The sequence below is a fragment of the Stegostoma tigrinum genome, chromosome 20 (assembly GCF_030684315.1).
Source record: "Stegostoma tigrinum isolate sSteTig4 chromosome 20, sSteTig4.hap1, whole genome shotgun sequence".
In the NCBI taxonomy this organism is placed as follows: Eukaryota; Metazoa; Chordata; class Chondrichthyes; order Orectolobiformes; family Stegostomatidae; genus Stegostoma; species Stegostoma tigrinum.
The window spans coordinates 55573634-55589022 of NC_081373.1; the positions used below are offsets into that span (position 1 = coordinate 55573634).

Here is a 15389-nt window from a genome sequence, read left to right on the forward strand (position 1 = left end):
ACAGAAAATGTTGAGGCTGGACCTAATGCAGCTTTATAAGATTGAGGGGCATGGACAGGGTGAATAGAAAGTAGCTGGTCCCTTAGTTGAAAGGTTAGTAAGAAGGAGGCATAATTTTATGATGGAAGGCAGGAGGTTTTCACCTAATACATGGTGGAGATCTGAAATTCACTGCCTGGGAGTGTAATTGAAGTGGGAAACCTCTCAACCTTTTAAAAAGTACTTAGTTGAGCACTTGAAATGTCAACATTCAAGGCTACAGGCCAAGTGCTGAAAAGTGGGACGTTTCCATTCAGAATTGTTTTTGTTAGTGCACAGTGAATGGGCCAAAGGGCCTCTTCTGTACTGTATGAATATATGATCTCTGAACCATGAGATGCTGTGCAAATAATAGGCTTAATAGGGGATTCTCTCATCTCTCCTAAAGCTAATGAATTCTGACTTGGGATCTCTGACGTGATGTAGTTGAAGATAATTTCTTAAAAGGTTGAGATGCATGACCAGTTAATCTATTTAAGTGGTATTAATTGTGCTTCAAGTCATGCCATAGTATTTTTGAAACTATTTGAATCATGTAATGGACTTTCAAGAATTTGCTTCAGTGTCTCATCCATAGGACGGTATAGCACTTTTAAACACTGAGGTTAAAAGGTTGCATCGACAGATTCCCGGCATATGCATGACTGGTCAGAGATTCATATCAACTTTCACATCACAAAATTCCAACAACACTGATTACTTGTGCCCCAAATACACAGCCAGTTCTCATCCAATTATTTCTTAATTGATATATAACGATCACCTCATTCCATTTGGTCTATTTGCTAGGTTCTACTGGATGATAACAAACACTCCCTCAGTATTTCAGTCTAGATTTTGTACTCAAGCTCTGAAATGGAGCCTAAAGCAAGCAGAATGCTGCAACTTTTGAACTTGCAATTAAGATGTCATATTACATTGGTTGCAATGCTGAAAGCATCATAATAAGTCAGGAAGGAGACGTCTGAATGTGTGCTACCTTGAACTAAGTTCATGGACATGAAGTTCTCACTCTGTCACCTTCTCTCTTGCACAGACCGAAATATTTATCCCAGCTTGTCTTGTATATTTTAATAACAATTAATACTCGGACACAGCACTTAACTAACTGAGCAATTAAGTGAAGTGAAAGTTTATACTTTACCAGATCACTTCTGGAAAACTAAGTAGCCATTCATTGATTGCTCTTTATCCATACTACATGTTGCTTCCTCAAAAACTGCAATAAATTGGTTAAACATAATTTCAGTTCCAAAAAATGATGCTGTTTCTGCCTGATTACCTTGAACTTATCAGAGTGCCCTGCTATAATTATGTTTGGATTTGCTTCTAACATCACTTCTGATGATAAATACAAACTACCCGGCCTGTAGTTTCCTGTTTTCTCTCTCACCGTGATGATAAATGCTGAGCTAACTGCCCTGTAGTTACCTCCTTTCTGTCTCACTCCCTTTTTGAATAAAGGAGTTACGTTTGCCACCAACAAATCAAGTGGGGCCTTCACCAAATCTAAGGTGTTTGGAAAATTAAAAGCAAGGCAACCATCAAGACTCCACCCACTTCTTTTAAGAACTTGAATGAAATCCATCAGAACTTGGAACTTGTCAGGCCTCAGCTTTTGTGAATGTAATTTCCCTGACTTTGTCCATACCTTCCATTTTCTGATTTTTAGCTGCTTTTGCCGTATTACTTGTTTCCAGTGATGGAATAAAGTGCAAAATTCTTGTTCAATTTATCTGCCATCTCTATCTTTCATCACTTTATTCTCCAGAATCCCTTTCTATAGGACCAATATTCACCACTTTAATATTTAATGAATGAGTTAGATAATATGTAATAATGCATCTAAGATAAAAGGAAAAATGCTTGAAATACATAATAGGTCAGCCAACCACAGTAAACTGAAGATTTTGTCAAGGGTTTGGAGATGGATACTCTTTAGGTAGAATGTTAATAACTAAATTCAGGAATGTTGCATGTTTAGTGTGGCCTCATGAGCGTAGTTCAAATAATTGGGACACTTATACCCCTCGTACTTGAAAGTGCAGCCCTTCAGAATTCCTCCTTGAAAGTAAATTGAGGAGAAACTGAACTTTGCTGCACCTAAAAACAGGAACATAAATGTCCAACTTTGAGCTATAGCTATAACTTTTGAACAGTGTTAGCAGCAATTATTGCTATTTTGGTTTGGGAACTTTAGAAATCCTTAGCCTCAGTCTAAACCAAGTTTAGGTCCCTTACGTTTGCAACTAATGGGTTTAATCCTTTTTGAAAGACCCCTTTTTGAAACTGGTTCCTCTGAAGTGATCAGTGTCAGGACTGCTCTGCTCCGAAGTAATGTCGATAAGGTGAGTGCTACTGAATCAGTACAATGTTTTTAAAGGTCTTGTTGAAGCAGGCGGAGCAGGTGCTCTCCTCAGTGCCTCACAGTAAACCTGACGATCACTACCAATTATGATGACCACCTTGTTCCCTTCTCCAGCTCTTCACTGTGGACAGCTCATAATATCTTGGCTGCTTGATTTCCATATCTGCACTTCTTTAGCAAGCTGTGAGGGGCATGAGGTAGATAATGGCAGTTCACCAGACTTCTTAAATTTTAGCAGAATCACTATTGATCAATCTTCTGACTTACCTTCAGGCAAAGAGAATATTCCCTGCACTCAGCTCATGTCTAAAGTTGCTATTGAATTTCTCAGTTCCTTCGCACCTTTTAGTGACTGACACCCCTATTTATATGTTTTATTACATATTATCCTATATTTACAACATAAATGGTCCTTTTATTGGAAAATATTTCATAGTTTATTCAAACCAGACATTTCATCCTTTCTCCATTATATTGGACAGGACTCTCTTCATCTGAATCTGAACAAGACTCTGTCCAGGAAGATATGACTCGGTAAGTATAGAGAAGACATGTCACTCTCAGAAGTTTCCAATACATTTTATTTATCCTCAGAAGTTCAGAAATAATCATACTCTTGGACCTCAAATTGTTCTCTCCAGTGGGTGGCAAGTACAATGTTAAGGTCAGAGTACAGGATTATTAACCCGTATATATGCTGTTACGTGTGATTTGGGAATAGTGATATTGAATTTTGACCACATACCAGGAAATTGGTTTAGCTTCTAACACCGCCATTCTTAACTGGACAAGTAAAACTGGAGGTGGCATTTTACACATTTCAAATCACCTGTGAAACTTTGTGTAAATTGAAAATTTATTATGTTTTTCCAGAGGTCAGTGGCCTCACATGGTTTTTTCCTTGTTAATAATCAGCATCAGTTTTGTTGCACACAATGTGGAGCAAGTTTAAATAGTGTTTGAATCCACACTTTTATGCAAAATCTTTATTTTAGTTAACCACACTACAGAAAACTCACTTACTAGCTCCCCTTATTTATGCAACTCAATCTCACCCAATTAATTCATAATTAACATATCCACAACTTGTTCTCTCATTCCTTTTAAGTCTTGGGATTTCCTTCAGATGATAATAGATCCCATTTTCCTTATTAAATAAATCATTCTATAATGAAATGACAAAGTGTTAGAGATAACAGATAAAATAAAAACAAAAATAGATTATATTCTTCCCTTTTAGCACATATAAGATCCAGGTTTCCTTTTTCATACATGTACAACAGTTTTGTAGAATTTGACCCTTCTCCATAAAGCAATCAGATAGTTGACTGCTGCCACCAACCCATTTTGATTTGGAGATCTCTCCATCCTCAGCTTTGTTTAAGTCACAAATTTTGTGGAGTGCATGTTATCCCATACTATTTATCCGTGTAGCATTCAATGAGTATTGCTGCTGAATCCCATTTTAAATTGTTTTCAAATATTTCTTTCAATATTTTCACGAAAAGAAGCCGTATCTATCAAAAGCAAGAGTTTCTGCTTCTCAGGTGCTTCTTACTATGTTTCTGCTCTTTTTGGCTTTCTGAGCTAAAAGGCAACATTTACCTCCTTTACCAAAAGAAAAATTACAAACCCTCATGCATTCGAAAACCCATCTTAACATTTGCATAAGAAACATCATTATAAATAAATCTTATTTTCCTGGCATCTCTCAATCATGGGAAATTTTTTAACACAATTAGAATTTTTTAATGCTTTTTCACCCCAAATAATATCTTCCCTACCTCAATCTCCAAGGTCTGTGCATGGCAGTGAATTCTGGAACTGGAAGTCAATGCACTGGCAGTCCATTCATCATGTACAGAGTTTCCAAAGCTGCACAGTTTGGAGGTAATCCCACTTTGGGATTTTGTTATACTCAACTTTAATACTTCCAAACTGTTAAATGGCCTTTATTGGGTGCCCTGCCAATTTAGATGCCCAATTAGACTTCACAATTCCTATAGTTTAGTTTGGAAGCTGATATATCTATTTGTGAGGCCCTATTTTGACTAGTAGCAATGAGCTGTCATTTTCAAAATAAGATTAGAGAGATGAAGTGATACTGATCTATTCTGCCTGACTTCTAACCCACTGCACTTAAAATACCCCAGATGCCTAACTTCTAATTTTTAATTCTGCTTTAAGCCTATTTATGGCACTTTTTCAGATTCACAGCTCCCAGCCCAAAAAAATCATCTACATGCATCTTAAAGATGCTTGAAAACTGCCTCTCATGCCAGTAAAACATGGCAGGCTTCACTGTTAACTGAAAACAACTAAATTTTAGTGATACAAACCTTCCTGAGAAGTATAAAACTAGGCCATATACACATTTGTTTAACTTCCAGAGTGTGCCCACTGTATTTGGTGTCTCTTTTTAAAGATGAAGAAACACTTATTTCTTAATTGATCTTCCTGCACTAATGCAGTTTTGATATCAACTGAGTTACACTTTTTACATTTGAGCTCATAAGTCAAAGAAAATGTTCAAAATTGTTTTCCTTCCATTGGTGAATCGACAATTATATCTTGATTCTTCTTTAAAACTCTGTGCCATTGGCTCTGCTTTAGTCTTTCCAGTCTGATCAAGGAACACCTTTTCATTGCACATGCACCTCTGTGATAGCTGGTTGTATCCTATCTTGCACCTCTGTGTCCACTCCAGATTCTGTACAGGTTTGTAGTCCGTGTTGTGTGACATCTTTTATCAATATGTGTTCTCATTTGTTTATGGCCATGAGCTCCCAATCATGTGGACTTCTGTTCCTGGCTGTGGTTTCGGTTTATATTTCATATCTTGTCCTTGTTAAACTGAGCTGTCCATCTTGCGTTATATCTCTTTTCAAATTGCTACTGTTTGGCCTCCCAACCCCTCTCCTGTTAATAGAATTCCTTTCAATGTCTTGTGATCTATTTATTGGAGTGAGTTTTCTGTCAGTCTCACTATTTAAGCTTCACTGCATTTTTTTGCCTCCCATCTTTTTACTTCTAGTGTACTTTGTAATTCCTAATCTCATAGACCTTCTAACCCTAATCATGCACAAATAGCCAGCTTTTATATTCTTCAGTGGTCTTCCCTGCTCTACTTATAATTGTTACAATTCTCAATTGATTAGCCCCTTCTAGTAAATATTTGATATTAATACCCACTTTTTTTAGTTGTCTTGGAACCAATGGCCTCGTATTACCATCAGAACTGATCTGCCCATCATCCGACAGACTAACAATTGTGGCAGTTTGATCCTCGTAGTTGTGTAGCATTTGGGTATTACAGATACCTGTGTCCTTATTAGTGTTTACAATTTCTTCAGAACCTGCAAATTTGTAATCTGTATCATGCCATCCTGAAGACCGTACAGAAACAGTCTGGTTCCCATGTTGTACAATTATTATTTTTCTGCCTTAACAAAATCTTCCCTGGGCCTCACCATTCTTTAAACCTGTCTTAACTTATAATAAACCATTTCTCCCTGACTGAGCCTGGTTTTTAATGGTCTTATCTTGTACCTTGAGATTTGTCAACTTCTTTGCGACTTTGGCTTTAATGTACTTATTCTGCCTTCATGCAAGGCATTCAAATGCTCTGAGAAACTAGAACTAATTGTAGCCCATGCCCAAACTGGAGCCGATCACTTATTAAGGATGAAACTTTAAGATTTCTACCAAAAAAATAGCTGAAATGGATTATAACCTACCAAATTTGTGAAAACACTCGTTATAATTTAACCCCTGAAGCCCAGGCATCATTTGTAATCTGTTTTCAAATTAAAAGGTTCCAATTCTGAAAAAAAAACTTTGCTTCTTGTTCTACTGTCATGATGAATATGCAAAGGCCACACCTTTGATTCCGCTTTGCATAAAGAATCATCCCAGTTCACTGTTGTAACTCCATTTTTCCGCTGGTCATAAGGCTAATGCTCAGCAAATTTTACTGTTTGACTTAGCCAACTTTACTACCAATGTTGTTCACAAGATCACTGTATTTAAACAGAGATTAAATCCACAATTTCAGTAGGAGCTTTATTTCAGTTCACCACGCACCACCAAGCTCACACAAAACTAATTACTAGCTCCCCATATTTATACAATCAATTCACTCCAAATTAACTCTGAAATATCCATGACCTATTCCCGTGTTCTTTTAGGTCTTAGGCATTTCTTATTATTAGACGGGAATCAATTTCACTACCCTGAGCTGTACGAAACCCCGCCAACATCCTTTATCTAGCTTTACACACGTATTGCTATCCGAATAAGGTGCCAACTAGGAACATTAGCATTTAAGAGCAGGAGTAGGCCGTTTGTATCTTTTGAGCCTATTCTACCATTCAATAAGAGCCTGGCTGGTCAGTTGTGATTTCAGCTCTCCTTTCCTGTCTGTATCCCATAACCCTTGATTCCTTTGTCTACCAAAAGTTGAACCCATTTTTAATCCAGCCTCCATGACCCTCTAAGGAAGAATTTCACGATCAAACAACCCCTTGAGGAAAAAAAAACCCCTCATCTCTTCGAAAGGAAATCTCTTTTTAAACTCTGTTCCTTAGTTTTAATCTCCTAACAGTAGGAAACACCCTCCCATCATCCACTTTATTCAGTCTCCTCAAGGCCTTCTCTGCTTTAATAACCTATCGTTCTTCTAAACTCCAATGCGACTAGGTCTAGGCTGTTTAACCTTTCTCATACGACTTTGATCCCAGAAATGAGATGAGTGAGCCTCCACTGAACTGCTTCTAAAAAAATTGTATTTTTTTCAAACAAGGAAAGCAGAATTGTACAAAAAACACAGTATTCCAGATATTGACTTACCAAGGCACTGTACAGCTGTAATAAAACTTCCCTAGTTTTATGTTTCATTCTCCCTCCAGTAAATGATAAGATTCCACTTGCCTTCCTCAATTTACTGGACCTGTATGCTACATTTGTGATTCATGTACCAGGGCACCTAGATTGCTCTTTACCACCGACTTCTGCTATCCAGCTTGCCCTCTTTGGTTTCTAGCAGTGCGATGCAAATTCTAGCCAATGCTGCAGAAACGAACAAAGGATTTTGGTCAGTCTGCCTGGCTTCTGCTAATGCTCCAGCTTACTCCTGTCACTTCTGTTTTTACCTGACACAAGCTCACAAGGAAATTTCTTCCTTACCTGAGAAGACCAACAGGCCAGCATTGAAAAATTCCCTAATCTAGCACTCACTTATCATCCCCATCAGTGGAAATCAGCTGATAGCCACCAGGGGCCCATCTCAAATGGATCTTCAGAACCTCCCCTGCCAGCCTTTGTCACCACTCAACCCCATGGCCCTTTCAAACCCCTGTATCAACATAGTGCCAAATCATGCAAACCATTAGCCTCCTCTACTCTACCAACCGATGCCAACCCTCCACCCTTTGCTCTTAAAACCTCAATGCCAACTTACCCACTATCCACCATGGACAGGCCTTAGGAGATTAATGAAAGAAACGAAGTAACATTAAATATTTTGTTACAAACTTCATTAAATTTCAAAAAAAATTGATAAAAGACCATTCAATGTGATTGAGTCACTTCAATATATAACCCCTTATAAAAACAAACATTCGCATCCATAACTCGTCATCAAACACAGCTAATCCTTTGAAACAGCTTGAAGCTGTCTGTCAAATTTTGAACTTACAAGTCCCCCACTTTGATTTTGTTGTGGAAGCAGTCAGATAGCACTAATAATATAATGACAGAAAAATGCAGAATTTTGGGTGTGAAATTACTCGACGGTTTTATAGTTCTACAGACTTCCACTGCGTTTTTGCACACTTTCAGAAAGTGTTGCCTGTTAATTCTGTTGATTTCTCTAAAGATGCTCCCAACCCTGTGGAATATTTCCAGCATTTTGCTTTTATTTCAGATTTTCAACACCTGACTGTATTTTACTTTTGTAATATCTTCTGTATTAGTGTCGGTCAGAATGGTAGCTAATTACAGACAAGTGTACACTTTATAAAGAAAATCGTAAGTGTACATTCCAAGGTACAAATCCATCTCAGGGAAAACAAAGTAATGTTACCCCATTTCAATCATATTTCAATAGTGCTGCAATTGTTCATAATGTGTGAAAAAGTGTATAGATTTTAGCTTTTAGTCAATGCTTTTTAAATTTCAGATTATGTAAGACTAAAAATTGTGAGTCAGGAGGCATTGTGTTTAATTGTATCGTATCTTACAAACAGGGTTCAGGATAAGATTGACATTACTGTTGCAACTTCGCCTCCTCCCTCCAATCCTGCAACAGTTCAGTCAGAGTTTCACCAGTCACAACCTACAGTCAAACAGGCTCCAGTGCGACCACTTCAGCAGGTATTGTTGACACAAAGCTCTGTCTTCTTTATGCTGGCTCTTGAATTGAAGTTCTGTAACCAGTTCTACTTTTCAGCTCAATTCCCATGTTCCCTTGTCCTTTTTTCCCTCAAGCTCAAACACCTTTCAATGTTTTGGTGAGAATTTTCCTAGTCGAGTTGAGGCTGCTGTTCGTGCGTGTGAATAACCAAATTCTGTGAAACAGAGTTCGGGTCAGGTCAGGATCTTAACATTACATTGTTCTTTTCTGTTTTTCTGTGATCCCGGGAAGCCCAGGTTGTTGTGGTGGTTCTCAGTTACAACCTTCTAAAACAAGATCTCTATAGAGGAACCAGCGGGCACATATTCCCAGCAGCTAATAAGGTGTTTGTGTCTGTAGGGCCATACCTACCCAACAATATTCTGCCCCTATCTACTGGTTCTCTGCTGTTGCCACCTTCTGCAGGGAGAGAAGGCAGAGACCTATGTGAGTTTGTAGTAATTTGCATGTAGAGGAGGAAAGGACAGCTATGAGACATGATTGAGTGAGTTACAATAGAATGAGGATGAGTGGTACTGTTGGCAGTTTAGATGGGAATATAAGGTGCTCACAGGGTAGGAATGCAAGATGCATGGCCCAGAATCATGTTGCGCAGAAAATTGCTTGAAAAGGCACCTGAAAGTGTTGTCACCTACCTTTCCTACCTTCCTGATGTACTGGATACACTACATCCAGGCTGGAGGGACCAAACTCCTGCTGTCATCTTCTTTGGTCACTTCCTTTCACACCTGTTTGATTAGAGAAGTTGTCTTCTTCCTCCCTTCCTCAGAAGACCATTCCCCACAATAGCCCCTCAGATCTCACAGCAAGGTTTCCATGTGAGAATGAGAGCCCTGGGGAGCAGCCATCCCAGGACTCCTCCCCATCTCTGTAATTTTTGCAGCCTTAAGTGCAAATGATCCCTCATAACCAACACCGCGTTACCTTGAATTATAAATTCTTCATCACAACATTCCCTGTGCACCACTTCTTCCCACCACCCCCTCACCCCCCAATCCACCTTCTTCACGTTCCTTAACACTTCGGGTAACCCAAACATGGCATGATAATTCCATGATTGAATGAAAGAGCCACAGCTAAATCTACTCATTAATAAATCAGGTTCCCCAGCCGAAAATGGTCCGAGGTTCTGGCAAGGATTATGTGCAGAGGATTCTTCCCTTTAAATTTAATGTTACACTCATTTAAAAATAATCCTCGTTTGGGACTTACTGACAACTTAATTTTAGGACAGATTAATTTTGTGGAAAACAATTAATTGCAATCTTTTTCATAAGTAAACTGATACTAATGGGCTCTGAAACCTGTAATGAATTGATGCTAATTGGTTATTACAAACCTAAGGATGCTCCTGTTTCAAAGTCGTTGGGTGGAAATTTAGCACAAACAATTCCCAAATTGTATTGTGCTACATTTTGCTAAGTGTAGAGGGATAATTTTTTTCCCCTCATTTTTGTGATGAAAGCAATTACAATATTTCTTTCTAATGACAGTGAATTTTTACGATGGAGACAGAGGTGCACATTACAACATGCTGAGAAATGAAACAAAGACCTATTTAAATAAAGAAATACAAAAACTGCCACAAGCACATTTCTGCTAGCATCTGTAAAGAGTAAAAACAATAAAGTATTTTGAGTATTTGCTGTTCCTCAGAATTCATAGGATCTACCGAGCTGACAAACACCTTTGAAGGGGAACTGATTTTAGTGCTTTGATAGCTATGTTGCTTATACAGATTGATATGCTAATGAGCCAAATACTAGGATGTAAAACATCTGAGTAATGGCCATGTGCTATCAAGCAGAAAACACACTAGCAGGACTGCAACTGTGTTTGAGTTGCACACAGTTATCTGTCAGTTTAAGCTCTTAATTGATCTGTTTGAACTCTTCAAGTAAAATAAGTCTATGCTGCTTAATTTATGTTACTGTATAAAAAGAAACCATGGTTTAAAAGAACAGTCAGTATGAGATGGGGCTGCAACATAATGACTCACTCAAACAGAGTCCATCAGAATGGATCTCCCCAGTGAGGGCCACAGGATGAGGAAAATGGTTGCAGCTCCTGAAACATTAACCTTGTCTGTTCTCTTTCCAGATGCAATTGGATCTGCTGTGCATTTCCAGACTGTACATTTTTCTTGTTTTAACTTCTGCCAATAATTTTTTTCTTTCTGAGGATGGATAAAACTATATTATTTTTCCACTAGATACAAAGCCCAACAAGTTTATTGCAGGGATTGGACGGACTACCCCTCATGGCTGCTCCAGTTTTTACAAAGGTATTGTAATTTTAAGGAATGATTTACTTGATTGATAAACTGATCTATAAACTATGGGTGGGGCAATTTATGTGCAAACCATGTGGCAAAGTTTGCAATGATAAAACTGTCATATTTTTCAGACATCAAGCTGCTGTCAGCTTTCTAATAGGCTCAAGAATTGTTCCTACAGAACAGTCCAGATGTTTTTTGCCTGCTCACCTCCCCACATTTTGTGGTACCTCTATTGTGCAAAATGGAATAGAACAAATCTAGCAGCTCAGAACTGAGCACCTTTTGAGGTGCTGTGGGCCATCGGCAGCAACAGAATTTATTTAAGTACAATTTGTAACCTCACGAACCAGCATATCCTTCACTCTGCCATTACCATCAAGCTAGGATTCAATCCTGGGATCAGCACTATGGCAAGGAAAATGCAGTGAACCTGCAGAACAGGATTGTATACATAAAGCAGAAGCAGCATGCAATGGATCGAACTACATAACCTTACACTAATGGATCAAATCGCAGCTCTGCTGTCTTGTCGCATCGCTTCATGAAAGTTTGGATGCTTAAAAAACTTAGAGGAAGAGGTGGCTTTACAAATATCCCTATCTTCAGGGATAGGGGAGCCCAGCACGTCAGTGCAAAACAAAGAAATGAAGTATTTACAGCCATCTTCATCCAAAAAAATGTCAAGTGTATGTCCCATCTCAGACTCTGCCTAAGTTACTCACCATTACAGATGCAACGCTTTAGTCAATTTGATTTACCCTGGATGATACAATAAGATAGCTGAGGCAAGGGCTACGGGCTCTGACAACATCCTGGCTTCAGCACTGAAGACTTGGGCTTCAGTAGTAACCATGTAGAACAAATCCAATCCAACAAAATTAATTGCTGCCCCAACAGTCTCCCCCGATTAACAGTGTGCATTATTTTGTGCTGTGAGTAGTGCCAGCTAACTTCATTTTTAGCTTCCTGCTCTAACTAGAGATTGTGACACAGGGATATTGAAAGAGGAGGCCTGAACACCAAAGATGGACAAATCAGGGTTGGTGTGTTTCCTCTTTCTTGTACAACATTTTATTCCACAAGTAAGTCTAATTAATAATATTGACCAGCATACACTCTGAAGGAGGTTGGAGCAGCAGGAATAATGAGGAATTTGTTTCTGTTGGCGTGAAAAAATTGGGGTGTCTGGATTTTACCATTGGCTGATCCCCATGGTAGTCTTCACATTTATTCTAATTCACAGGATGTAGGATATCGCTGGCTGTGCCAGCATTTATAGCCCATCCCTAATTGCCCAGAGGACAGTTAAGAGTCAACGACATTGCTGTGGTTCTGGAGTCATATGTAGGCCAGACCAGGTGAGGATGGTAGTTTCCTTCCCTAAGGTGCATTAGTGAACCGGATGAGATTTTCCAACAATCAACAATGGATTCATGGTCACCCCAGGACTCTTACTTGCAGATTTTTATTGAATTCAGCTGTAGGGTATAAGTATTAAAGGGATGAACTTTTCTGTTCTCCAAATGAATAAATGCCATCCATGCTAATAAATAGTTCTGTGAAGAGAGAAACTACATTCATTGAACCAGTCCAAAATAGATTCAGAAAGTAGATGAAACACAAACTGACCCAGTTGGATTTAAAAGGTATCCTGAAAGCCTGGAAATTAGAGGAATTTATTTTATTAAATCTGTGTTTTGAAGAACTTGCATATTAAATAACTCAATTTCAAAGATAATAAATACAACAGTTGCTAGATTAGTAAAAGAAAAATTTGAATATCGTAATGTTGAGAAATTACAACTCATGGATTAAAATTAAGAGGACATTAGAGTTAGGCCATCAGAAAAAAGATCAAGAAACGTTATTTAATGTAATTTTTATACTGTTCACATGCATGACTCACAAGAAGTTGTGCAGAAAAGCACGAAATAGGATCAAAATACAAACGGAATGTTGACTTCTATCTCACTTTGTTCTGAATGGTGTCAAGCATCCTGAATGTTGTTGGAGCTTCCCCCATCTATGCAAGAGGGGAGCATTCCATCAAACTTTCGTCTTGTGCCTTGCAGACTGGACAGGCTTTGGGCAGTAAGGAGGTGAATTACTCGCTGCAGGATTCCTAATCTCTAACTTGCTCTTGTACATGGCTAGGCCACTTCACTTTCAAGGTGTTGATAGTTGGGGAACTAATAGCAGTAATACCGTTGAACGCCAGGGAGAGATGTTTAGATTTTCCCCTGTTGCTTGTGAGATGTGAATGTTAGTTGTCACTTTTCAACCCAAACCTTAATGTTGTCCAGGTCTTGCTGCATTTGGACATGCACTGCTCCGGTGTTTAATGAATTGCAAAAGGTGCTGAACTTTGTGCCATCAGCAGTGATCATTCCCACTTCCGATCTTATGTCGGAGGAAAGGTCATTGATGAAGCAGCTGAAGATGGCTGTGTCTAAGACATTACCCTGAGGAACTCCTGCATAGATGTCCTGGAGCTGAGATGACTAACCTCAAACCACCACAATCATCTTCCTATGTATCAGGTATGACTCCAACCAGTGGAGAGCATTTTCCCTGTTCCCATTGACTCCAGTTTTGTTGGGGTTCCTTGATGTCACAGTCCGGCAAATGCAACTTTGATGCCAAGGGTCTCACTCTCACCTCATCTCTGGAATTCAGTTCTTTTGTTTATCTTTGAACCAAAGTTGTAATGAGGTCAAGAGCAGAGTGTCCCTGGCAGAATCCAACTGAGCACCAGTCAGCAGATAATTGCTGAGCGTGTGCTGTTTGATAGCACCGTTGATGACTCTTCTCTTCACTTTACTGATGATTGAGAGTAGACTGATGGGGTGATAGCAACTTTGCTCGGGGTGGGGGGCGTTGCAATTTCTGGAATACAGGTCTTCAATACTGTTGCCAGAATGTTTTCAGGATCTATAGCCTTTACCATATACAGTGCTTCCAACCATTTCTTGATATTACACAGAGATGAACCAAATTATAGATGCTGAGGTCCTCTGGTAGAGCTGAAATGGACCATTGAAACCTTTGAAGAGCAGGTGTGCATGCTGGAATGGATAGAGATAGAGGAAGCTGATGTGCTGAAAATTTTGTCAAACATTAAGATTGACAAGTCGCCAGGCCCGGATCAGATTTGTCCTCGGCTGCTTTGGGAAGCGAGAAATGCAATTGCTTCGCCACTTGCGAAGATCTTTGCATCCTCGCTCTCCACTGGAGTCGTACTTGAGGACTGGAGAGAGGCAAATGTAATTCCTCTCTTCAAGAAAGGAAATAGGGAAATCCCCGGCAATTATAGACCGGTAAGTCTCACGTCTGTCGTCTGCAAGGTGTTAGAAAGGATTCTGAGGGATAAGATTTATGACCATCTGGAAGAGCATGGCTTGATCAAATACAGTCAACACGGCTTTGTGAGGGGTAGGTCATGCCTTACAAACCTTATCGAGTTTTTTGAGGATGTGACTAGAAAGGTTGATGAGGGTCGAGCTGTGGATGTGGTGTATATGGACTTCAGTAAGGCATTTGATAAGGTTCCCCATGGAAGGCTCATTCAGAAGGTCAGGAGGAATGGGATACAGGGGAACTTAGCTGCTTGGATACAGAATTGGCTGGCCAACAGAAGACAGCGAGTGGTAGTAGAAGGAAAATATTCTGCCTGGAAGTCAGTGGTGAGTGGGGTTCCACAGGGCTCTGTCCTTGGGCCTCTACTGTTTGTAATTTTTATTAATGACTTGGACGAGGGAATTGAAGGATGGGTCAGCAAGTTTGCAGACGACACAAAGGTCGGAGGTGTCGTTGACAGTGTAGAGGGCTGTTGTAGGCTGCAGCGGGACATTGACAGGATGCAGAGATGGGCTGAGAGGTGGCAGATGGAGTTCAACCTGGATAAATGCGAGGTGATGCATTTTGGAAGGTCGAATTTGAAAGCTGAGTACAGGATTAAGGATAGGATTCTTGGCAGCGTGGAGGAACAGAGGGATCTTGGTGTGCAGATACATAGATCCCTTAAAATGGCCACCCAAGTGGACAGGGTTGTTAAGAAAGCATATGGTGTTTTGGCTTTCATTAACAGGGGGATTGAGTTTAAGAGTCGTGAGATCTTGTTGCAGCTCTATAAAACTTTGGTTAGACCGCACTTGGAATACTGCGTCCAGTTCTGGGCGCCCTATTATAGGAAAGATGTGGATGCTTTGGAGAGGGTTCAGAGGAGGTTTACCAGGATGCTGCCTGGACTGGAGGGCTTATCTTATGAAGAGAGGTTGACTGAGCTCGGTCTC

At 39.6% G+C, this 15389-nt stretch overlaps 1 protein-coding gene across 5 annotated transcripts in view; it reads left to right on the top strand.

Annotated features, from left to right (window-relative positions):
• mypn (myopalladin) overlaps positions 1-15389 on the top strand; it is a 284569-nt gene that overhangs the window by 115152 nt on the left and 154028 nt on the right. For 4 of the 5 annotated variants that reach the window (XM_059653169.1, XM_059653168.1, XM_059653170.1 and 1 more), the window contains 3 exons: positions 2890-2941; positions 8653-8779; positions 11032-11103. In XM_059653169.1, the coding sequence (XP_059509152.1) occupies positions 2890-2941; positions 8653-8779; positions 11032-11103 (251 nt within the window). Of the gene's footprint in view, positions 1-2889; positions 2942-8652; positions 8780-8905; positions 8997-11031; positions 11104-15389 lie in introns of those variants that run through there. The other variant, XM_059653173.1, reaches the window with a different exon arrangement.